The sequence below is a fragment of the Urocitellus parryii genome, chromosome 2 (assembly GCF_045843805.1).
Source record: "Urocitellus parryii isolate mUroPar1 chromosome 2, mUroPar1.hap1, whole genome shotgun sequence".
NCBI classification, from domain to species: domain Eukaryota; kingdom Metazoa; phylum Chordata; class Mammalia; order Rodentia; family Sciuridae; genus Urocitellus; species Urocitellus parryii.
In genome coordinates this window covers 112,874,417-112,899,992 of record NC_135532.1, presented here as the reverse complement: position 1 = coordinate 112,899,992, position 25,576 = coordinate 112,874,417, and the positions used below count along the sequence as shown (strand labels likewise).

At 39.4% G+C, this 25,576-nt stretch overlaps 2 protein-coding genes across 4 annotated transcripts in view; one reads left to right on the top strand and one right to left on the bottom strand.

Moving 5' to 3' along the window:
* Positions 1–25,576, top strand: part of Gfm1 (G elongation factor mitochondrial 1) — a 40,358-nt gene that overhangs the window by 12,393 nt on the left and 2,389 nt on the right. The window contains exons 9-17 of one of the 3 annotated variants that reach the window (XM_026392911.2): positions 2,941–3,078; positions 4,593–4,694; positions 5,110–5,166; positions 7,446–7,583; positions 8,278–8,360; positions 17,543–17,705; positions 19,225–19,369; positions 23,555–23,714; positions 24,833–24,899. In XM_026392911.2, the coding sequence (XP_026248696.1) occupies positions 2,941–3,078; positions 4,593–4,694; positions 5,110–5,166; positions 7,446–7,583; positions 8,278–8,360; positions 17,543–17,705; positions 19,225–19,369; positions 23,555–23,714; positions 24,833–24,884 (1,038 nt within the window). In that variant the 3' untranslated portion in view covers positions 24,885–24,899. Of the gene's footprint in view, positions 1–2,940; positions 3,079–4,592; positions 4,695–5,109; positions 5,167–7,445; positions 7,584–8,277; positions 8,361–17,542; positions 17,706–19,224; positions 19,370–23,554; positions 23,849–24,832; positions 24,900–25,576 lie in introns of those variants that run through there. The other 2 variants (XM_026392910.2, XM_026392909.2) reach the window with 2 other exon arrangements.
* Positions 8,469–14,742, bottom strand: Lxn (latexin). The gene is made up of 6 exons (XM_026392913.1): positions 14,547–14,742; positions 13,184–13,246; positions 11,778–11,955; positions 11,360–11,496; positions 8,970–9,032; positions 8,469–8,722 (listed from the first exon to the last, which is right to left on the bottom strand). Exons 1-6 carry the CDS (start codon positions 14,673–14,675, stop codon positions 8,624–8,626), a joined length of 669 nt encoding a protein of 222 aa, XP_026248698.1. The 5' UTR covers positions 14,676–14,742; the 3' UTR covers positions 8,469–8,623.

The following is a 25,576-nucleotide window of genomic DNA, read 5'->3' as shown; positions in this document are numbered from 1 at the left end:
TCCAGGCTTTCATTGTTGTAAATAACAGTGGGTTTGCTTTTGGGAATCTGTCCTGAGGAACTCATGAAGGGTCATGTGCTAATATTAGCTCTAGTTTGCTCACATCTTTGTTGATAAAATGGAACTCTTAGAAGTAATTGAAAATGCAGGAATTCTAGTTCAACTAATAAATTGAGGTATATCTTTACTGTGAATATTACTCAGACTTTAAAAATTGTGTTTAGATGCATATTTTTTGACATGGAAAGATGTCACCACTGATGGACCAGTATTTTATATATTGTACTTAAATAAAATCCATGCTTTATTCCAATTTCCTTGGGTTTTGTCTATGTCCCATTTCTATCTCAGTGTCCCATCATGTGTCTACGTCTCCTTAGGCTTCTCTAGACTGTAACAGCTTCTTAGACTTCTCTTATTTATGACCTTGCTATTTCTGAGACATGCTAGTCAAATGCTTTGTGGACTGCCCCCTGAGTTTCTTTAGTAATTAGATAGGGGTCATATGTTTATAGGAGGATGACTGAAAAGATAGAGTATCATTCTTGTCACATCACATTAAGGGCACAGACTGTCACCATGGCTTGTCACTGTCGATGTTAGCTGGGGTAGGGTTTATCAAGTTTCTCTGCTACCAGGTGATTCTTTGCTCCTCTTACTGCACTCTTTAGAAGTCCCTCTCCGCTCACATTTTGGGGTGGAAATTACCCTCTACATCTTTAAGAGAATAGAATCTACATAGGGTGGTTGGAATTCGGTATGGGAGACTTGCTCTTCTCCCCATTTATTTATTTATTCAGTTGGTCACTTATTTTTATTGGTATGAACTTAATGGATATTTACATTGTACTTGAAGTTATAATCCCTAATATGTTATTTTTGTTGCTCAGATTGGCCAGGCTTGGCCATAGGGAGCTCTTGCACTTGGCTCCAGTGTCCCCTTCCAGTGTTTTGTTGTGTTGAACACTTCCTGACTTCCTGTCACTGCAGGGTGCTTCAGGCTTGTCTTGTATATTCCATGCCCAGCCCTAAAAGCAACCATTTCTCTAAGGAGTCCTGTTTCCTTTTTCTGGATAGCAGTATTAGAATCCAAGGCTCAGTGCTAAATGTGTTTTTGTTGGGGTATTGCTTCTGTTCTTAATATTTTTAATGGGGAAAATACTGGATAGGCTGCAAATGTTAAAAATAGTTTAAGTAATTTTAAATTAAAATGTAACATTGCAGTGAGAAGTTTTCCTAGAAGAGTAATTACTGAATTCAACTTACAAAAAAATCTTAATATTTAATGTATTGATTTATATTACCAGATTGCTTCAGATTGCTTTCACACTCTCAGAATTTATGGTTATTTCAGTGACTATAGTACAGAGTATTATGATTTTATTGATTTAATTAATGAAAAATCATGTAGTGTTCATCTTGCGCTACTTCCCACTGACAAAGAACTCTCAATGGTATATTTACAGTGCAGTTAGATTTTCTCTTTTCTAATTGTCTTTTTGTTTTGTCTGTTTTTTTTCTTATTGGAGTCACATGTGTTATTTATACCAGCTTTCTCTAATGAAGTTGATTTTTTAAAAAATAATTAGCAGTTTAAAATTTATAGTCAAATATATCAGTCTTTTTCTTTAGTCATTCTATCATTTTTAACATTAGAAACCCTCTTCTTTGTATATATTTTGTCATTGTTTACTTTTGTTTCCTTTGCTTTCTTATGGTTTTGTTTTTCCATTGTTGATCCTGCTAGAATTTGGTTCTGGTGTATGTTGTGAGGTAGATTTTAATGTATCTCTTCTGACTCCAAATAGAAACCAGTTGTCTAGTTGCCAGTTTATGAACAATTCTGTTCTTTCTTTTCCACTGATTCATCATGTTTCCTTTATCTATTGACAAACATTTAATATTTAAATATTTATATTGTACCTTATGGACTGTTAAGTCTAATTGTTCTGATTCTGTACTTTTTGAGCACTTAGCATTTTTATATTAGTGAAGGTTATTTTCTTTTTACCATAGTTTTGAAAAATTTGTTTTTACCTGAGTGAATTTTTAAATCATTACTCAAATTTTAAAAATCTACAGTCGTGTACACCTATAATCAAAGCAACTAAGGAGGCGAATCAGGAGGATATCAGGATAATCAGGAGGATATCAAGAGGATAATTTACAGGCTTAATACTATAGCAATAAAATCCAAACAGATCTTTAAAATTTAGTTTATTATTTAGATTTTTGGTACTAGGAATTGTATCAAGAGTGCTGGCAACTTAGATTGTTTCAAAATTTAAAAATGGCTGGAGCTATAGCTCAGTAGTAGAGCACTCTTGATATAATTCCTAGTACCAAAAATCTAAATAATACACTAAATTTTAAAGATCTGTTTGGATTTTACTGCTATAGTATTAAGCCTGTAAATTAACTTAGTAAAAACTGGCAGCTTTTAAATATATATTTAATTGGTCAGTGTTAGTGTACTCAGTCCCTTCACAGAATTCTAGTGTTTTTTCCATGTGGTTACCAAAGGCGGCTTTAGATATGTAGTATGTTCCTGCCATTTGTGGTTTTTTTAAATTGTTTTTTCAGTAATTATGCCTCATTTCTGTTTCCTGTCTTACAGTATTAAACTGAACTTAAGAAATAATATTAGAAGGCAAAGGTGTACTTCCTTATGTAAACAAATTTCTTTGCTAATAACCTTTATTTCAGAGGAAATATAAAAAGTATTCTGGGTTATGATACCAAAAGGTGGATCAGCAGCAACCATTTAATTTCTTTTGTTTTCCAAGCCAGTGTCATGTAATTTGAGATGATAAACTGATATGTATATAAGATGGGCTTCTAAAATTGAAAGTATTTGCAGGTAGCTGAGAAGTTTTTCTCTTGATTTTGACTCTTAACGTTTTTCTTTATTCTTCTACTACACCCCATCTTGACTTCTAGGCGGGTCGATTTGGACAGTTAACTTACGTCCGCAATTACCAGGGGTTGCTACAGAAGGGTGACACCATCTACAACACGAGGACCAGAAAGAGAGTGCGGGTGCAGCGGCTAGTGCGCATGCACGCTGACATGATGGAGGCAAGTGAGGGCTGTGCACCATCCCTGCGGAAGCAGTCCTTTATGCTGGCGCCCCCTCCCTGCTAGGAAACCACCTCTGGTTGAATACACACGTCTTCCTTGCATGTGCTGTCTCTGAAGGAGTGTGCTGCTGTAAGCCAGATAGGCAGGTGTGGGGCTTGTTGCTTGCCACTGGTTGTGAGTTTCCTCCACGGCCAGGATGCAGTGAAAGGACAGGTTGTTCCCTAGGACGCCACACAAGTTGCAGCACTCTCCTCATGAGCAGCAGTGAGTGTACTAGGTAGGCATTTAGGACAGCAGAATGTAGTTCCTACAGATCAGTGAGGGTTGCACATTCATGTGATTTTCCACATGGCTCAGTGTGTTCACTTTCTGAAATGTGGTGATATGAAAGATCTGTTTAACCTTAGAGCTTTCAGTCCTGTTGTAGATCCCCTTGCAGGGCCATGTGGTCAAATCTGCTCAGGGTCCAGTCTGGGTCATTGACTTTGGGCTTGAGTTGGCTCTGAATCTGTCCTAGTCTTCTTAGTCCTTCTGGTTAGGGCTTGGCAGAAACCCCGAGTACATGAGGTTGCGCCCACTCCCACTCTTCCACCGTCCAGCCGTGTGTTCCTGGAGAAATTCTTCAGTCTAAGCAAAGTCTTAGGAATTTTGGGGGAGGGGCCATGACTTTTATCTCTCTTGGGAAGAGGAATAGGCTGACTTGAAGTCAGAAATCTCTGCTGCTTTGTGAGATAGGCAGCAGGGGGCAGGCTGGGAGGATAAGTGCTTGTCATAGCCTTTTCAAGAAAATACATACCCCTCTGTAGGCATCAAAGCAAGACGCAAGGCTGCACCATCACTCCACAGCTGTTGTGTATGACTGTCAATCTCAGAGGAAATTGCTGGGAAGCATGGCAGCTGGTCTTGGTTCTTAGCCTTCCTGTGTTTTTGACTGCTCGCCTCTGTTAGAAATTTAATGTATTTTTAGTATAGTGTGCTCCTTCGCTTCCTTTGTTTGCAAAACTTCCTTTGCAGTTTTTCCTTGTACATGCCTGTTTTTATGATCTCATTGTCTAACTTTAGTAGCACAGATAGTACATGCTTTTTAATTTTTTTTAATATTGTTAGTTGTAGATGAACACAGTTATTATTTTGCTTATTTAGTTTTTTTATGTGGTGCTGGGGATCAAACCCAGTGCTGCATGCATGCTAGGCAAGTGCTGTACCACTGAGCCATAACCCCAGCATGTTTTTTAAAAATAACTTTAGAATTGTGAGGCACAGTCACTACTTGAATACTTCAGATCCTTCAGGTGATGAAGCCATAGCTCGTGAGTTTTCCATTAGGGGGAAAATCTTGTCTGTTGAGGTGTACTTATGTAAAGACCCTGTAGAAGCTGTTTTGGCATGATTGGTGGTTGGTGCTGCATGGGTCACTCTCTGTAGAAGGAAGTTCTGCTTTGTTTTTCTGTAGTTTTTCTTGTGCAGTTACTTTGTAGTTGTGTCTTGATTTGTATTGCTTCTTTTCTCAGGATGTTGAGGAAGTGTATGCTGGAGACATCTTTGCCTTGTTTGGCATTGACTGTGCTAGTGGAGACACGTTCACAACCAAAGAGAACAGTGACCTTTCTATGGTAAGCTCTTCCATTTCAAAGCTTTTTATCACTTGCATGCCAGAAGTCTGTGTTTTTTTTAAATTTTTTTAGTTGTAGATGGACACAATATCTTTATTTTTATGTGGTGCTGAGGATCGAACCCGTTGCCTCACACATGCAAGACAGGTGCTCTACCACTGAGCCCCAGCCCCTGTTAAAGGAGGAAATGCTTATTTGGGGGCTCATGGTTTCATCATATTAGTGAACAGCTTTATTAATATATTACATTAATATATTTCCCTTTTTAGCATAAAAACAACCAAGATATAAATTGTCTGGCTAAAGATGTTGTCTGGTGTTTGTCCTTTTGTAATGTAGCACATTAAATGAATCCATCCTATACTGTTTAATACAGTTTTTGAATTTTTCTCTGTTCTTTTAAAAAATATTTTAGGAGTCAATTCATGTTCCCGATCCTGTCATTTCAATAGCAATGAAGCCTTCTAACAAGGTAGGAGTTTGATTTAAAGTTCATTATATCACAATAAAAACTTGAGATCTTTTTTTTAATCTGTACTGGAATACACATGTATCTTGTGATAAACAGCAGTCCTAATGGTCTGTTTCCTCTTTTGGTATTAAGATTTTCTTTTTAAATTTATCAGTGTGATGGTAATAATTCCTCAGTATTTTTTAAGAAAATGGTGGTATTTTAATACTCACCAGACTATTTTGTAGCTCTTTATTATGTCATAGTGGTTGATGTTCCTTCTTGCATTCTTGAAATATGGAAAAATGGGAAATAAGAATATTTGTCTTAAGTTTTAGTGAAACTCACTGTAAAGTACGTGTGCATGTTGGGTAGATGTTTTAGTCAGCTTTTTCACTGCTGTGACCAAAAGAACTAAAAAGAACAGTTAAAGGAGGAAATGTTATTTGGGGGCTCATGGTTTCATAGGTCTCAGTACATAGACTGAGACCATACTTCCCCTGTTTGAGAAATCATGAGGTTTTCTAGTTCTTTTCTCAGTGTAGAAAAGAGAAAGTAGAGGAGGCAAGAAACATGAAATGGTTGCCTATTCCCAGAGACTCCAGGAGGTGTAGCCTTTCCTCCTTCTTAGTAAATGTCATAATTTGTTCAAGGTGTTTTGCTGAGATTGTCAAAATTTCCCTTTGGAAAAGCGAGGTTAGAAATGAAACATATTATGCCTTTTCATCCCAAAGTCCAGAGTTTATGTACAACATTTGACTGGATAATCCATAATCCAAAAGGTTTTTGTTTTTTTGAAGTTGTTTATATGTTTAAAACTTCGAAAAGTGTCTGCTTGCTAGAGTAAATTATTTCAAACCAAATAATGAAGTGTCTGCATTAAGCCATGAGACATCGTCGGTAGGAAGTGGGTAGGAGGCACAGACAGTGCAGCAAAGATGCTTCCACTGTGCTGAGAGTATTTGGCTGGTGCAGGGAAAGGCAAGAGACCAACCCGATCCCTAACCTGGGATTTAGTCCCAGTATTGCCACAAACCTGACCTCTCTGTACATAATTCCCTCCTCTGTAAAAGATGAATAGTTCTATCTTTCAGCATCAAGGTTAGGTTTAAGATAATGTGCAGAAAGCATGCTTCAGCTCCAGGCATGTGGGAAACAGTGGCTGTGAATACTGGCAGTGTGGGGCGTGTTTTCTGTTGCTGTCATAAGAGGTTGCCACAAGCTTAGTAGCTTAAAGTAACAAAAATGTACTCTTTACAGTCCTCTAGGTCAGAGACTGACGTTCTCAGTGGGCTAAGTTAACCAAACAGGGCTGTGTTCTTTTTGGATTTTCTATGGTAGAGTATCTTGCCTTGCTTACTCAGGTTGTGGGCAGAATCCAGTTCCTGTGGGTATATTATTGGGGGTCCCCATTTCCTCTGTCATCTGAGGACCATTCTTAGCTTCTAGTGACTGCCTACCTTCCTTGACACATGGCTTTCTTTCATCTTTAATGCCTGCAGCAGTGGGTTGAGTCCCTCTTGTGTTTAGCTTTCTGCCTCTTCTTCCATACTGCATCTTACCCACCCTCCTTTCTGCCTTCCTCTTCCATTTTTAAAGGTCTTCATGATTACTTTACTCCACCCAGGTAATTCACAACAATTTCCCTATTGTAAGTTCTGCAACCTTGATCACATCTTCAAAATCCTCTTTGCCATGTGAAGTAACATATTTACAGGTTGGGAGGGTTAGGGCATCTTTGCAGATCTGTTATTCTGCTCACCATGTGGAATTACATCAAGGACTAAAGGTGCATTTTACTGTATCCAAGCAGACTATTTTGAAAGGGGGAGTCTCAGTGTGCTGTTCACCTTATTATTGGTCTTAACAGTCAGTCAGTCCTCCTGAATCTATGAGAGAGTCTTGGTAGATATGCTGAGTGTTTTCTGTTGATGGGTAGCATTGCTAAAATGTAACAGAAGTCTCTTTCCACTTAATGAGTAGCTTTACACATATGAACTTTTTGCAGTGTAATAGGAAAGGGCATAGAGTTAAGTCTTGGTCCTGTTCTCTGTCTTGGCATGAAGAAAGAATCCTATTAGCTGGTCATTCACTGATGTCTGGCTGTGTGGTGTTCAAGCTCATATTTTTTAAAAAAGGCATGGAATAGAGCCTTTTTAAAAAAATATGAGCTTGAGGTAAGGGTTATCTTTATTTCTTAACTGCTGGCATATTTGATTTCATTCAGTAATGTTCTTTCAAAAAATACCATTGCTCATTGTGCTTTGTAAAACACATGACTTTTCTTCCTTCTTTTAAAGAATGATCTGGAAAAATTTTCAAAAGGTATTGGCAGGTTTACAAGAGAAGATCCCACATTTAAAGTGCACTTTGACAATGAGAGCAAAGAGACTATTGTATCTGGAATGGGAGAATTACACCTGGAAATCTATGCTCAGGTAATGACTAACCAGGAAGTTAAGTGGGGTTATGTAATTACTGTTAAGTCAATAATGCTCAGTATAATTACTGTAAACTCCATGCTTCTCCAATTTTCTCTCTGGTTTGTATCCACATGTGGTATACAGTTTCTTCCACTGTGTATCAGTTATTTTTTTGCTTCCAGTTGTTCAGTATTGTGGAGTTCTAGAATTGGGGCTGAGAGGATTTGCAACAAGATTATCCATCTAGGTCAAAAAATTTCTGGTCCTAGCCTTGGGAGACTACTGGCAGTTGTACCCACTCTTTAGGCCATTTCTTCTCAAGTCCGTGCTTAAAGACCATTGTAGGATAGTTAAAGAATATTCCTGGGAAAGGTCATACATGTACATGTAAATGAAAGCAAAAGATATGTCACTGGAAATTATGGAGTGACCATTTCTTTGAAGCTGAGGTAGAAAATTCTGACAGAAAAATATGGAATAGTGGTGAAATTTTAGCAGATAAATTAATTGGCAGTAAGTATAAATTAAGCATTAAATATCACATTTTTAATCCTTAATGAGACACTGCAGTGATTTAAGATCTGTTATATTTAAGTGAATGCTACGCTGATGTTTAAAAAGCTGCTTAGGATTTTTCTTCAGTTCATTTTAAAAATTTCATTATGCCAAAAAATAATCTTCCCCCTCCCTTTTTTTTTTTTTTTTTAAGAGAATGGAAAGAGAATATGGCTGCCCTTGTATCACAGGAAAGCCAAAAGTTGCCTTTCGAGAGACCATTACTGCCCCTGTCCCGTAAGTATGCAATGTAATCATACACTGTGAAAGTGAAACTGTAACTTAATTATGAGATGTACAAAATCATTACTGGTATAAAGACATTTTTATGTAGTAGTATTTTTTATTATGGAATCGGTACAGTTCTATACCGCAAGCATGACATTATATAGAATGGTACTTCAGGATTTGTTTGGCTCCCCCAGGCCAGATTCTAGTGAGGACTGACTTGCACATCATTAATAGACATGTCTGCACTCCATCTCAATGGAAGGGTCTTTTTATTCCAGCTGTGCTTCCTTTGGGAGACGACTGTCATGTTTTACTTTTGTCCCATATTGTGGGTGCCAGAGAACTTGCATTTGCCAGGGGATAATCTCCTGGAAGTAAGGAAAAGTAGTGGTATGATAAATTTTAGAGAACAATTCAGAAGATACAGTGGGTTTAGACTTTGTTGGTGACAACACAGTCTCCATGAGGAATAGCAAAAAGCAGGCTAGACTGCTACAAATATAATCTGTTTCGGCCTAGTCCCTGTCTGAGTCTACACAGATTCCAAGTTAGATACAGAATTAATAAAACCTACTGTGGCTGTGAAAGACATGGAACAGACAGGTGATATTGTACCTGTGATACGATGTCATGAAGCAGGATGATGTAGTCTAGTTCAATGAAGTCATCGTTCCTTTGCTGTGATAAACAAAAGCCTGGTGTTTAAAACTGCAGCTTTAATTTTAAAATGAGCTTTGATTATTAGATGATTATAATACTCCCACTTAGGTTAAAAAAAAAAGGTGTCATGATTTATTTCAGTTTAGCCTGACAAAAAGTAGTCTTCTAAATAAGTATTCTGTCAAACTATATTTTAAAGTCATGATTGTTCTATTTGTTACTCTAAAAGTTGTTTGTATGTTTTTACCTTCCAAGTTATGGTAGCCACTTAGCCTTATTCTGTGTAGCTTATTACTTAAGAACCTTTAGTGTTTCTGTTGTTGATAAAATTATCACTTAAGAGAAACCATAGCAATAAATGTTCACATTAAGAAGCCAATTTTACGATAGAGATTCTCTTCTAGAAAATGGGAAATTGTAATATATAATCAGTGTGGTCATCTCATTTTATAATTAAACTTTTGTTCCATACTCTTTATTATTTTGGGAATAAAAAGTATCAGCCACACAGAACTGCTGTGCTTGCACAGTTTAAAACCATCACCAGAGATTTGCTGTGCCATACATGTCTCCGTAAGGCTTAGGAGTGACGTGCTGAGCCAAGCCCTGGAGTCCAAGGTGCAGCACAGCTCCTGGGGCTCCTTTGTTTAAATGTGGTTGTCAGTGTGGCCTAGGGTCAGATAAGAGCATACTCCTCTCTTCGTAGTGTCTTCAAGTAATCCTTCCTTTGACAATATCAGCAAAGAATAGTGCATACATAAGGGTTTTTATATGTTGGATCTTAATAAGTAAAGATAGATAATATATAGAAAGTAAAGCTGTGATTAAACCCCTCTGTTGAGATTTTCATTAATGCTTTAAAAATCATCATTTGGTGAAGGGTTTCAGGAGTTTGTTGTTTTTGTTTTTTGTCAAACTACTAACATTGTCTTGTACACATATTGCTAAAGACTTGGCTTGAAAAATCACGGTAACGAGTTTAGGACTCTCTGTACCTGGAGTCACTTACGGAGGCTTAGGTACCCTTATGGGAATGTTGTAAGCAGGGTTGATGTCTGTGAAATCTGTTTCTCAAAATGTTGTGCTGTATAGGCTGGGCTTTTGGCATCGACTCTGAGTACTGTAATTGGGCATCTTGCCCTCCAGTGCCCATAGTTGTCTAAAGTGGTTACAAAAGCCTGCAGAGAAAAGGTGCTCCAGCTGCCTCACAGTTTGTTGCCAGCAAGCTGAAACAAGTCAGCAGGGAAGTCCTTTTCTCTCATAGAGCTGACTCAAACTGTTGTGGCTTCTTTGCATTCTGTGTTTCTTGATTCCCATTAGGTTCTAGTTGAAATTTTTCTCTTCTTAACCACTTAATAAAGCTAAAATCAAAGAATTTATTCATAGATTTTTTTAAGATCTAGAAAGATGTACTTCTTAATAGATGTCATATCAGACATAAGGAAACATAAGGCTAGCAACAGGAGGTGAGGTTGTAAAGTGTGACTAAGTGGGTTATGAAAGAAAACTGCAGCAAGCTCAGGAGCGAGTAGTGGAATTATTTGAGAGGCAGTACAGCAGGCTTCACAGAGACTGCAGTGCTTCTGCTCTTCAAGCTGAGCCTTGAGGAAAAGGCCAGGCATATCTCTTAAGTACCAGTGGCACCAGCATTCAGCAGAGAACAAAAGTAGAGTCCAGGATAGTGCACAAGTGATGTGAACATGAATTTTGGTTGCTAAAGGGAATAATGTGTATTGGGCACAAAACTGTTCTTGAGAGCTCAGCTTCACGTGACTGCCATAGAAGGTGGTTCTGAGAATCTGTGCATAGCACGTTAAAGACAGTCATGCAAGGATTTGGGTGCCTGGGGTTCTGTCTTGCCTCTACTAATAAAACTCTACAGACCTTTTTGCTCAAGAAGAGGGTTTGAGTGAAACATCAGAGCTATATTTCAAGCCAACATGAAAGGTGAAGAACCATCACGACTGCAGTGCCTTGGGAAGGTGCAGTCTAAGTACTGCTCATTACGAGACCCTTGACTTTGCCTTGCTGCTGTTATGCTTCCTTGTCAGCATGTGCCCAGGGAATGCAGACTAACCTGGCACTGGGAAGAGAAACCCAACTTTGGAGGCAAAGGGGGCCTGTGGTTTGCATCTATTGGCCAACCCAACCACGTGACTGGATCAGTTGCTGTTCTTTGGACTCTTCCTACAACTCTTTATATTCTCTAGTCAGGATTGACTTCTTCAAAACACCAGCTTCACTATGTTAAATGCAAAATGACTAGAATACTGTCCAACTGTGAATTGCAATACTTTTAGTCAGCATTCATCCTGCCAATAATGTGCTTTATAGAGAGTACTTACCACTTGCTTGACAGTTTGAATTTTGGCCATTTTATAACATGTGTTTTCAGTAGAATTCTGCCATATTATATAACCACAGGCAACCCAGGCTAAGTGCCGAACTGGATTCATTTGTGGAGATACATTTCCGAAACTGTCTGGTGGGGAGACATATGAGAAATGTAATTATATCACATATACAGTTCTAACCTTTGAAAAAAATCTAAATTCTAAGTCACGTCTTAGTTTTCTTCAAATGTGTGCAGAAAATAATTAAGCCATGGATCTCTAAAGTTCCAAGGCTTCTTTTTTTGTTGGCTTCATTGGAAATTAATCTTGTCAAAGCCAGGATATTTCCAACATGGTTAACATCTGACAATTTTGAGCATAGAGTTAATTGAGGTTAATCTTAACATTTTTTTCTATGTCCTATATATACCTGGGATATTTTGTGCTTCTAGTGGTTCCTTTGTAGACTTGAGTCTTTGATAGAATGTGTTATCCTCTTCATCTGGACTCTTCCCAGTTTCTCCTTCAAATGTGAAGGAGACTTCTGGTGCAGTGCCATGTCCCACTGGAGGGTAAAGTACTTCAGCTGTGCAGTTCACTGTGACTTGCTGTTGGAAACATGTTTGCAAAAGATCCGTATGTAGAGATGGCATGCATTACTGATTATTCTGTGAGATGGCTTTAAAGCATCAACCCTAAAGGGGTTTCAGACTTGACCCAGAGTGCCTGATTTCAGAGACATCTAATTAGGCCTATCCTATTCCTTTTCTAAAGTTAACAGTCAAGTACCCTAAAGTGGATTTTTTAATTACAAGTTTTAAGTATCACAATCTTACAAGTCCTAAACCTAAAGCTTTGAGTATATTTCAGTATTAATGGAGTATCCATTTGTGAGATCAGATTTTAATCTGGATTTATATACCAACCCAACACTGGTTACTTTTTAAGTTTTTCCACTACTCTTAACTTCCTGCTCCTGAAATAATTTCCTTTCAAACACAGATAAAGCAGTCTGTGTCTAGATATAAAATTAAAAGATTGCAGCACTGAATTATGCTTTGAAAAGCTGTCTTTGTCTAGTAGCTCAAATACTGTTTAATGAATTTCCTTATTAGTCTGTATCTCTTCATAATTAGACTCAAAAAAGAGCAGGGTTTTAAAAATTCCAAGATGGTTATGGTGCAAATTGCAGTTTCTTTTAAATTTTCTAAAATAATTCGACACATGTATAATTATTTAAAATTTCTCTGCCCCACAAAGGGCCTTAGCAGTGGTACCAGTTGGTCACTGTGTTGCTCATGGGCCTATCCTATTCCTTTTCTAAAGTTAACAGGCAAGTACCCTAAAGTGGATTTTTTGACTTCACTCAGCCATGTTGGACATAAACTCAGGCTGCCTGTGAGCATGTAACTTCTTAATATATTTGAACTGAAGTATAATCTGTTTTCTAAATAGTTCAGAAGAAATAATTCAGGATGTATATCAGAATACACAAAGATCGTAAATTTTGGAGTGAGCTTACAAAGCTGGCCCTTGTAAGCTTTGACCATATGACTAGATGGTCAGTGTTTAAAAAAGGAGTCAAGGATCTCACAACAATTTAAAAAATCTAAAATGCTATAGATTTGATCAACACAGATGATTTTAAATATTCAGAATACATTTTATTTATACAAAAGGATATTTCACTTACTTTTTTAAAACTTTTTTTTAGTTGTAGACAGACACAAAACCTTCATTTTATTTTTATGTGGTGCTGAGGATTGAACCCAGTGCCTCACACATACTAAGCAAATGCTCTGTCAACTGAGCCACCATCCCAGCCCCTTCACTTACTTTTTGTGTCATTTCTTCCACAGAAAATTTAAGGTGGTACTTGTGTCCTCTTCCTGGAATATCCTAAATTTAAGAAAATGTGTAAAAAAGAAAATAAGTCAAATAGTCACATTTTTAGGAAATGCATTCTTCTTTAATGGGGAGAGAAGGGCTGGCTGGTGAGGGACATGATTAAAGCCATGCATCTTGAGAGAGGCATGTCAACAGTTAACATTTAATTGAGCAGATTCTCTGTCCAGTCTGTTTGGATTAGGACAAGGGTAGAAGAGAAGTATACAAATAAAAAGGACACAGCTCAATTTTTAATCATCATCAGACTTCAACCCCTAGATCTGTAAACTTTAATTCTCTACATAAATAATTTTCAAAGAGCTTTTAATCTAAAGATGACAAATAGGATATCCCTTTTAAAAGACTTTTCATAAAGCCCATGGTGCCCTCCAAGTGTTCAGTGAACATGGATTCCATGTTGAGGCAGATTACTGCAGTGTTTGGAGACTCGCTGTACTTAAGTACTGTTTTAACTTGTGTATTAGTGGCCCTGCAAAATGGTACTTCAACAGTTTTTTACAGGAGTAAGACAAACATTTGGATACTTGTCAATCAAGAGACAGATTAGGAGTTTATACTACTTGTACTATCTGTTGCAGTTTTGGAGTAGAATCTATTCCCTGTCAGCTCTGAAAACCATCAGTGGTTAAAAATTATATCTGATAAATAAAAATAAGGGACTACCAAAATCTAGTAAGGTGGGCATGCTGTAGCCTCGAGCATCCTCCAGTTGCACCCTTCAGCCCCGAGCAGCCCAAAGGCAGCCATGTGATGTGATGGTGGTTACCTCCAAGCTCAGCTCAGAGGCTTTTCTTTTCTGACTTTAGAGGTCAGCTTCTTTTGCTCTTGGTGTTCCCCTTCATTTTGGTCAAAGGGTCTAATAAGGATTGGTTTTACAGTTTAGGCAGTGGAGTCCTTTGGAAGGCAGATTAGCAGATAAGAAACAGTAGCAGTTTTAAGATTCTTTTGAATGATTCCTGTGGTGTTCCCTAGGGAAAGTGTTAAAGTCAGCTGTAATTCCCTATTTCCTTGTCAGGGTGGGCACTGAAATGGTATTGGCGTTTCTCCCTTACCGTGAAGAGAATGAACTAAGGGACTGGAGCTTAGACTACCCCAGGAACGTTAACTTGGGGGCCAGAGGGCCCCGGCCTGCACCCCCGCAGTACCCACCTCCAGGCTTGCTCGTCCTGGGTCTGCCCCAGGGACAACTGGTGGTTCCTGCGCAACTCACCCCTCTCGGGACTCGCTCCTCGCTACCACTCCAGCGGGTCCCACCTTGCCCACCCATCTGGCTGGGTCCTATTGGACTCACCTCCAAGCGGGCCTCCTCCACCTTCTGCACCAGAAACACCTGGTGGGGGGTTCCGTGCTGGTAGTTGATGCAGCTCTCGGCCACCGAGACCGCCCTGGAGGCCGCGTAGTGTTCTGGCGGAATCTCCATGTTACAGCAGCTGCCTGGTCCCAGCTCTGTGCTGCAAGCTCTGCCTTGGCTGGGCTGGGCTGCGCGGGCGCTGCCCTCTACTTCCTCCCGGCTCAGGAGGCTGCCGTGGCCCCGCCCCTTGGCCCCGCCCGCCCAGCGACTGCGAGGCCTGCGCCGCCTGCAGGCGGGAGGAAGGGAGTTGGGCCGCTAGGGCTGCGGGGACTTGGTCTTTCCTTAACCCTTAGGCAAACAGGGCTTTCTGGCCTTTGCGTTGCTGGGGCCTCTTAAGTAGTCTGCGTCTAGATATAAAATTAAAAGATTGCAGCACTGAATTATGCTTTGAAAAGCTGTCTTTGTCTAGCACTCAAATACCATTTAATGAATTTCCTTATTACTCTGTAACTGGTAAGAATTAGACTAAAATGAGACTCCCTGCTTTTCTTTCAGATTAGAGCACAACTTTCTTAATACAGCAGGGCCTTACATAGGGCAGGTTGCAGAGGTGTCACAGGTAATGTGATTTTTCTCAGTTTTCTGTGGGGTTGGATCAGGTCTAACCAAATCCAAGTATGAGAGACTACAAATTATAGTATTAAATTGGGGACTAAGTAATTTGGATGGGGGAGGGGGAGATGCACCTGCACTCCACTCCTCCTTTGCTGATCTTAGATGAGGTTTTCAATACAACGCCATGCATTTGACTCGAATCACTTTGAAAATTTTGCTCTGAAACATACCTAAAAACTGAACACAACAGGACTACATTGAAGTGGCTCTGACAAAAGTGAGGTTTTACAGCTGCTTCAACAGGAGAGCTTTTAGAAGGCAGTGAATTTCCACTATCCAGTTTTTTGAAATTATTCCTTTTGCCACCTTTAAAGATCTGCAACTTACGCATTTCTCTGGGTTTGCTGAAAATCAGGAAGTAAGGTTCCTTTTCATCAGGCCTATGGTTAGAACTTCACCTTAATTTGTTGGCATGGAAATAGAGATTCTTTTCTCTTTTACTTAAAAATGGGTTTTTGAAGTTTTGTAGCTTCATTAATGGTTAGTACTCAGTCCATCCTCAGACTTGAATAATGTGTAGATTTATAATTCAAAGTAAGATTTATGATTCTCTGGGATCAGGTAGATTATACTATAATCTTATGTGACTATATAAGCATAAAACAGTAAAAATGGCTGTGGCTTGCAACTTTATTATGACTGTAAAGTCAAAACAAGTCTATAGGTTAGAGATAAACAGCAAAACCAACATAGTTCTAATTTAACATTAATTTAAGTGTGAGGATGAAGTTTTGTCAAAACTACCTTGCCTTTCACAGCGTGCATGGTCTGACTGCCAGCAGGGCTCTTTTGCTGTCACCATGTCTGTTTAGAGTGTTTCTGTTCTTCAGTGTCTTTACCTAAACTGCTGCAAAACCTTCCTTCATGCAGTGCCTCCTCGACGGTTTTAAGATGAGTGGTTATCGGTTTATATCATTAGCCTTCTAGAAGAGTACTTGGTTAAGAGCATCGGTTTTGGGTTCAAAGGCCCTGGCTGTGCCTCTTAGTACCTCTGTCACGTTGGTCAAGTGACTTAGCCTCTCTGATCCTTGGGTTTCTTATCTGTAGAGTGATGATTAAAGAGCACCTACTTCATGGGTATGTGGTGAAGAACAAGGGGACCGTCCATGTGCAGTGCTTAGCACAGTCCTTGCACCGCTCCGCAGCCTCTCAATCACAAATTCAGACATGGTCCCTGAAACTGTGGGACTCCTCATTTGCAAGTTGGTCCTCCAGAGCATTGCTGCCCAGTAGATCTCTGGAAGTGTTCTGTGTCCCCCCTCCATGTGGGGCTGTGGAGGGCTTAGGTTGTGACTGGTGCAACCGAGAAGCTGAGTTTTTTTGTTTTATTTAATTGTGATGTGTAAGTAGCTAGGGGTAGTGATCACTGTGCCAACAGTACAGATGGAGAGTGTGTGTTGATGTCCTATCATATAAAATTGAAGATAAGGCTTAAAATATCACATAGTAAACTTTATGTCTATGTGTCAATGTGCTGTGGATTTGGAAATCCCCTCGAAGCTGTTCTATGGTGATTTGGCAGTTGTTTTCCCACTTTCCCTTCAGCCATCCTGAAGCCCCTGACTGCTGGAAGATCATTGAGAGGCGGCTAGTCCGGGTTCTTCATATGTGGACTGTTTAGGAAAGTGGCCTGTTCTAAGCTGGCATCTCCTAGCCAGGCTGATATTTATTCCACCTATACCCAGAGCACTTCCCCATTCGTGTCCACTTACCTGCAGATACTCTTGAAAGTGACCTTTTCCATCCATAGTCTTGAGGAGGGCTTCAGGTTAAGGCAATAAATTGTTTGCAGGCATACTCACGAAGTGTTTTTCCTGTGAAATAGCCTGTGTTTACATATTTTAATATGTATATAAAATGTTCTACCGTATTTGTGATGCTGTATTTGCCGCAGACACAGATTTGTGTCTGAAGTGACTTTCGTAACTTATTTATGTTGGTTGCTGTCATTTAGCCATGAATCATTTTCAGGTGTTGATTATTCCATCTGGAATGAATGCCCTTATAATCTATATGCCTAAATAGCAAAGTCAGATAGGAATGACCTGAGTAAATCAGCCGTCCACAGTGAGAGACGCAGAAAAGGCTGTGTTCCAGGGAAGGAGGGGTTCCAGAGTGGGCAGCTCCCTGGAAATGCGGGCTATTAGAACAAGCGCCTCCAGCTGGACTCTTAATTACCTTTTTTTTTTTTTAATGTGTGCATTGATGGTATACAGAAAAATATGTTTTTTTTTTTTCTCCATTTGAATTAGTAGGAGTTAACTCCATTTTGGTAATCATGTAATGCTCTGTTGGTTTTCTGCCTCTTAAATCTCTTCCAGGTTTGAGTTTACCCATAAGAAGCAATCAGGCGGTGCAGGCCAGTTTGGAAAAGTGATAGGTGTGCTGGAGCCTCTAGACCCAGAGAACTACACCAAGTTGGAGTTTTCAGATGAAACGTTTGGGTCAAATGTTCCAAAGCAGTTTGTGCCTGCTGTAGAAAAGGTGCGTTTCACAAAATTGTGTTGTGTTTTCATTTATTAAAATCAGTTCAGTGAGCATGGAATCATACTTCTCTTTTGGTATGTTGTCCACCCTGTTCATTTTGGTTGCAGGCCTGCTTCTCTGACTGACTGTTCAGCTTTACTTCTGATGTGAAACTTTCAGCTCACTGAGCTCAAACAATATGGATATGTGCTGTGGCAATGATGGAAAATCATTTGTTTCTTAATTGTAGTTATCATATTTTTCTTCATAAACGGAAGCTGCTATGTTGCTTGACATCAGCAATCGACATTTGTTCTGGTCCTTAGGGATTTATGGAATGTTCACGTCCTGTTGTAGTGGAATGACATTAAGATGCTGAACACCTGGGCACCGGGTCATCTTTGCTGCTTGCAGATCAGTGAGCCCCTGGGCTCAGTGTTAGAACCAGTTTTCTAATTTGTAAACTGAGAGTAAAATACTTGAACCTGCCCCCCTTCACAAAACTGAGATGTTAGACTCTCGCATCCTGGGGAATCATGAGGTGTTCTGCTGTCCAGATCACCAGATGGGTTCTAAGTGGTTTTGCTAGTTTGTTTTTTAACCTTTTAACTTAAAATTCCTTATTAATGGGCCATTCTTTTGGCTTTAGTGATGGTGGTGGTGTTTTGGTGGGTGGTGTGTACTGTGCACTGCACTCTTACTTCAAGACTGTTCACACACTTCAAGATACATTATCTCTCTAACATAGGTGAAGGAGAGCTTAGGTATTTTTTATCAAACACAATTCACAGTTTTAAAATGTCAGAAATATACTGTACGTGCAGCCATGTGATTGGCTTGACAGGGAAAACTAATTCAATTATAGGAGTTTTATGTGAGTAGGTAAAAAAGAATTGCCAGCTTACCAAATTTTACTCTTAAATACGTGCAGCTTATTGTGTATCCATTATATATATATCAATGAAACTGGCTTTTTAAAAGAGTTGCATTTGGAAAAGTGAAATAACCTTTTAAGGCCACTTCCTACTGGCATGGTCTGACTTTACATTTTGCGTCTTTATAACATAGTGAAGCGCCCTCAAGGCATAGCAGAGATAGGGTGAGTAGGGGCTTCAGACACAGCTGTGAGGTAAACACCAAAGCTGATGCAAGGTTTCTCTTAGGAGGTTCCTTAGATTTGCTCTTCCTTTGTTTCCTCCATATAAAATCAAGGATCATGCTGTTGCCTCTCCATGGGTTGTGGGTTGAGGGATTCTGGAAGGCGGGGCTGTGAGAAAGTGATTGTTAGCATCCTCTCCAGCTAGCTCACATCTGGAAGTCATATTCTTTTCCAAGGGCTTGCTCATCTAGATGCCACAGTACAGACACTTAACGAGTAATTATGTTGATTTAACATTCTTGAGGGATGAAACCCAGCATACGTCCTAAGAACAGTGCACTTCTGAACAGGCTAGTGCATCTTTTCATTTGACATTTTTGGTAATGCATCTTGAAGTGAAATCCACTCCTTCCAAAAGTTGTTTTCATTCATTGACAGGGGTTTTTGGATGCCTGTGAGAAGGGCCCTCTTTCTGGTCACAAGCTCTCTGGGCTCCGGTTTGTTCTGCAGGATGGAGCACACCACATGGTCGATTCCAACGAAATCTCTTTCATCAGAGCTGGAGAAGGTGCTCTGAAACAAGGTAAGCTGCTTCCCAGCGCCCACAACCGTGCCGTGTCTGTCCCCTCTGGTAGACCTGCAGGAAGCAATGCTATCCTTAGTCTTTCCACCCAGACACTACATACCATAACCAAGGGATGCGGTAGGTAATGGACAAATATTTATAGAATTGAGTTGATGTGAGGGTTGATTACCGCATTCAAAGCCTACCTAATTCTTCTAAATCATCTGGGTTTTTTCCACGTTTGAATTCATCAATAATCAAGTTCTATTTTTAAATAGAGAAGACAAGTGCTCACAATTCTAAGAAATGTTTTAAAAATATTTTAATTATAGTCAGACTATTTTTGTTGATTTATTTAATTGTCAAGAAGTTCATAAGTTTGTAAGTAGTTTTTTTTTTTTTTTCTTATATCACATTGCAAGCAAGGCTTTTAGGCATTTTAAGGATAGTAGAAGATTTTGAAAGAACTCAGTAAACCTTATTCACAATGCAAAATTCTTGTTAAACTGCTAAAATTATCCACCTTTTCCAGAGAATAATACATGTATAAAACTGATGAACTAGAATCCTCAGCAAGAAGAAAGCAAATGATAACATAGCAGTTTGTTATCAAGGTTATTCAACAAAGGAACTTTAAAAAAAAAGTTTTTGTTCTTCTTAGATATACATGACAATAGAGTATATTTTGACATACATACAGGAGGTATAGTTTCTCATTCTTATAGTTGTACATGATGTGGAGTTTCACTGATCGTGTATTCATATATGAACATAAGAAAGTTATGTCCAGTTTGTTCCACTGTCTTTACTAATTCCATACCTTCTCCCTTCCCTTCCCTTTCTTCCCTTCATTCTCCTTTGTCTAATCCAGTGAACTTCTGTTCTTCCCTCTCCCCTCTTTACTGTGTGTTAGCATCCACATATCAGAGAGAATATTTGGCCTTTGGGTTTTCTTGGGATTGTTATTTCACTTAGCATGATAGTCTCCAGTTCCATCCAGTTACTAGCAAATGCCGTAATTTCATTCTTCTTTATGGCTGAGTAATATTCCCTTGTATATACATACCATTTTTTTTTTATCCATTCATCTGTTGAAGGGCATCTAGGTTGGTTCAATAGCTTAGCTATTGTGAATTGAGCTGCTCTAAACATTGATGTGGCTGCATCACTATAGCATGCTGATTTTAAGTCCTCTGAGTATGTGCCAATGAGTGGGTTCACTGGGTCAAATGTTGGTTCCATTCCAAGTTTTCAGAGGAATCTCTATACTGCTTTCCAGAGTGTCAACAAAGGAACTTTGAAATTATGTCCTCGAGCCAGAAAATTCATTCTCTGTTCTGTTTCTTACATTGCCATTATTTGGTAATTCATTAGTAATGTCCAGATGTGTCTTCACACAGGAAAATTGTGATTCACAAAATGTCAAATATTTTCATCAAAGATGATTGAAATGGACAATAAAGAGTTAGTCACAGTCCCATTCCCTAAGCAGTCTGTAAGTCAGGATCTGATTGGTTCTGTATGAATTTTGGATTGTATGGTGCCTTTGGCTCAGTTTGCATCTGTGATCAGGTGTGGGGCTGAGGCTGGAGAAGGTTGCTCATTCCTTATTGTTCTTCACTTATATAGGAGCCTTTAGAAATTTATGTTCCAGTGTCCCATTGTAAAATTGAAAAAGGGCTCTCCATTTCCTTCATATAAGCTCTCTATTAAAAATGCCTCTGCAGCCTGTATTATAGAAATTTGGTACAATCTCAAGATTGTGTCAGATGGAAACAGGAAAAATCACAAAAAATTGGATTTATTAAGTATGACTCCTATTAAAATGCCTCTAAGTCTTGACCACTTTAATAAGCCTTCAACTGACAAGTTAGTTAAAACTTTTATATGTTTTAGAAATACAGTGAAAACAAACTCGGCACCACGTGTTCTATGGAGGCTCTTACTGGGTGCTGGTGGCTTTCCTGGTAGGAGTGGCTACAGAAAGCCAGATGGTAGATAAGAACGCCATTCTTGTTACCTGCTTCTATAAGTACGTGTTTATGTCATGATATGCATGTATATCTATGGAAAACCGTGACATTAAACATGATTGCCATCTAGTAGAGGTGCAGAGGAAAACACTGAATTACAGATGCTTCTAGAGGCTTTATTTCCTCCCAGGTTGTGCATGTGAGCAGGGGCCAGCATGAAAAACAAATGGCTTTGGTGTTTCTTCATCTGACCCTGTTTCTCCATGATTAAAAGATAAACATGTTTGAAACATCACATTTTACCCCATAATTATTATTTGTCAACTAAAGTTAAATAAAATTTAAACATTGGCATAGAATAAAAATTAAAATAGACTTACATTCCTAAAAGAGATAAAAATGTAAAATATCAGTTATGAGGAAATTCTTCCCAAATTTTGTAACAGAAACCAACTTTTTAACACATACCTCTGTTGAATGCCATATCAGAGTTTCCATGTGAAAACATTGGTAAGTGAGCTTAATATAAGAATAGCGTTTGCTTATAAGTTATTGTTATATGATGGCAAAGTGTAATACATTTTATGTATTAAGATTAGAAGAAAAACAGTTTGAATTTTCACGTATTCTGGTCTGACTCAGATTTTAAACTTCGTCCTGAGATTAAGCAATGATGTAACTGAAATCTGAAGTGTGAAATGGGATGTTCAGTTTGGCCATATTTCTCCCTGTTGATGTGACCATTGCCATCATTTTGTGGCCAGTTTTTTTTCTTCTCTAAAAGAAGCCCTGAACCTGTAGCTACTTTGCAAGAGAAATAAAGGCCCAGCCAAGTCACATTGCCAGCTCATTTGATACCACGGTGTCCTGCTCTTGTCCATTGCTCACCAGCTGTGAGTTTGAATCTTATCTACTGTGTGGCATTGGGCACATCATCTGAGCTTCGCCAGCCTGCTGGGTGGTGAAAATTCCCAAATATTAAATGGGATGAACTTTAAAAGACCAATGTACATATTTGGGCATAGTGAATGCCAGGTCCTTTCCCTGTCATACTGCTTTTGACTTAGTATTGTGCCTTGCCACCCATTTCCCAGCTAGTTGTCTCCAGAGTGGCCATAATAACATTGATAGCTTGCTTAGCTTACAGTGCTGTGGATTATGTGAAGTACATGAATTAGGAAGGTGAATGGCCACATATCACAGTGATCTCATAGCTGAGAAGACTGCGACTCAGAGCAGTTAGTTGAAGACCTAGGCTTACATGCTGGTTAGTGGTGGAGCTTAAAGCTAAACCCGGGCCACATTGCCTGCTCACACAGCTGCATTAGCACTGGTCTGGCATTATGGATGTCATCACAAGTGGGTTGGAGACATGACCATCTCTACCCACCACTTTGGTTTAAAAGGTCCTATAATGATATTAGTATTTTGACCCCATACTGTAAGAAGCTGCAGACCACATGAACCTGCTTTTAGGACTTCGCTGCCATGTGGCTTTTGAAAACTGATAGGGTGATATTAGCTCTGGAATCTTTTGATACAGGGCTAAAGGAAGGCAGAAGGGCAAGGTTCAGTTGGAAATGAATCAGGAGATGGATTTGGGATTTAACAGGAAGTTAAATGGAAGGAACAGGGTGAAAGAATATGAACAGAACTGGACAGGCCACCCTAAATAGTTGGGTGATGGGCACTGAACATGGCCCTTTCCTTCAAAATGTAACCCTTGACAGTCTATTCTTTCTACATTACTGACCTGTTGAAATGGAGGGCAGTGTGTAATTCAGTCTGGACAGCTGCTCACTGCTCTTGTTCTGAGTGCCTTTTCTGTATTAATTATGTGTCTTCAGAGCCAGGGAGATGCTACTGTTTTGCTAACCAAAGAAAATATAAAAATGAAGCTGTGCCTGCAGCCTGGGGTTCTCCATCTGATTCAGGTATCTGTGGGGTTTGTCAGAGCCAAGCCAGTGTAACTTGTCAGTTGGTAATATTTTTGTGAGTTCAGGCATTCCTCTTTTCACAAGAAAATTCACTAATTGAGACTATTAGTCAAAGGTAGTTTTGAGCTAGAATATGATTTGAGTTAATATTTCTAAGAAATATGAAATCTGTCATCCCCCTGTATCCATGGGTTCTGTATCTGTGGAGTCAACAAACCACAGATTGAAAAAAACTTTCAGAAAAAAATTCTAGAAAGCTGAAAAAGAACAACTTGAGTTTGCTTTGTGTTTAGTTTTAGTACTGTGCCAGATCCAGGTGGGCGAGTCCCAGGTGGGCTATGTGCATCTACTGTTTGACAGCCCTCAGCCTCCCTGCTCCAGCATCATTTGTCCCAGGTTTTGTTCCTGTACTGTGCAGCCAGGCTTGGGATGCTCGAGCTGCTCTGAACAAAGGTACATGCTTTCCCTGTGTGCTCCCTACACGGTACCGTGGATTAGCGGTGTGTGCTGGGTGTTGTAAGTCATGTAGAGGTGATTGAGCAGTAGTGAGAGGATGTGCTCCGGTGGCGTGCAGATACCAGCCATCTGTGGATTCGCGAATCGTTGGGGTCAGGGTGTCAGTACCCCCCCAACACCAAGGAGAGCTATGTGTTGCATTCTGTTCTTGTGGTTACTGCACTTAAACCAGGGGTGTCTTTGTCCTTTTTTTTTTTTTTTTTTTTTTTTTTTTTGCGGTGCTCAGATTGTTTGGAATCCAGGGCCTTGGTCATGCTAGGCAAGTGCTGTACCAGAGCCACATCCTGTCCCTAAGACAAATGGGGGAAGGAGCACTAATTAGCAACCAGCCTCTACCTCAGAGCAAAGCCTGTTCAAAGAAGGGGGCATGACCTTTGTCCTTAGAAAAACTGACAGAGCACTCCTAGGCACATTCCCACCCTGCTAAGTTGTTTATCTACAAATAACAGGAGAGATCTGCTGCGCCAGGTGTCCCTGACTCAATCAGGCTAGATGAGGACCCATAGCAACCCCCTAGCAACCACCAATTAGCATGAAACAGGGAAAATACCTGGGATGCTAGTTTATGGTGGTTGATAACATGTTGGGAAACTGTGTAGTTTAGCACGTACTCCCCTCGTGGCTTAAACCAATCAGTTCAAATGAATCCCCCTCTTGTACTGACCAATCACCCTTACCCAGCTTGTTCCCGCCAGTGAATGTACTAATCATATTTTAGAGTTGTTTTATGATTTTCCCGCGGTGTGTGATGATTTGCTAAGAGATGCTATGATGTATGTGAAGTCCCTGCCTTCCCCAAAGAGTGTATAAAACTGCTGCAAAACCTGGGCTCGGGGCCTTTCAGCATCACCAGTTGCTGTGTGCGCATGGAGGACTGAGCTAGCTCGCAATAAACGCCTCTTTGCTGCTTACATCGATCTTGGTCTCTGGTGGTCCTGTGTTAATGAATTTACAAGAATGATTTGTTAGTTAAATCAATTCTTGTGGAAAAGTTTTTAAAACTTTAATTTTAAAACAAAACACTTTCTTTGTCAACTTTTCTATCTTGCTTAAAGCCTTATTTGGACGTCATGTAGCCAATCAGGCTACAACATTATTCTGCACTAGCACAACTTCCAAAGTAAGTATAAATATTTGAAGTTTTATTATACTTTTTCCATATTATATTTAAACATCAGTCAGCATTTGTAACTGTAAGAAGTATTCTGATTATCTATCAAATGGGATAAAAAACAAATACACATTTTTACTACTGGAGTGGTTCTTAACATCTAGCCTAGGATCTTTATTTTGTCTGTGAAGAAGCTTAAGACTGTTTTTACAGAAGGCATATAGACTTGTTTGAGGTAGAGCAGAAGCTGTAAATGTGGACTTTTGATTCTCAATCAGGTGGTGGAATCATTTAGCCTAGAAAAAGAAAGAGGTGAGGCTTGACTTGATTGTTATCCTAAGCATATGGGGGGCACGGTCTGCACCCTCTCCCACCCTGCAATAACTGCTCTTTTTTTTTTTTAATGTTTTTTTGTTTGTTTGTTTTTTAGTTGTAGTTGGACATAATACCTTCATTTCACTTATTTATTTTTATGTGGTGCTGAGGATCGAACCCAGGGTCTCCAGAGTGCGAAGCGAGTGCTCTACCGCTGAGCCACAACCGCAACCCCAACTGCTCTTTTCTTACAGTAAAAAATAATGTCTGCCAGGAACAAACAAGAAGGCTTGGGTTTTCTTTGGTTAGAGACTTACCAGTTCATGTCTTTATCCCTGAAGATCTCCAGAGAAATGAGCAACTGGATAATTTA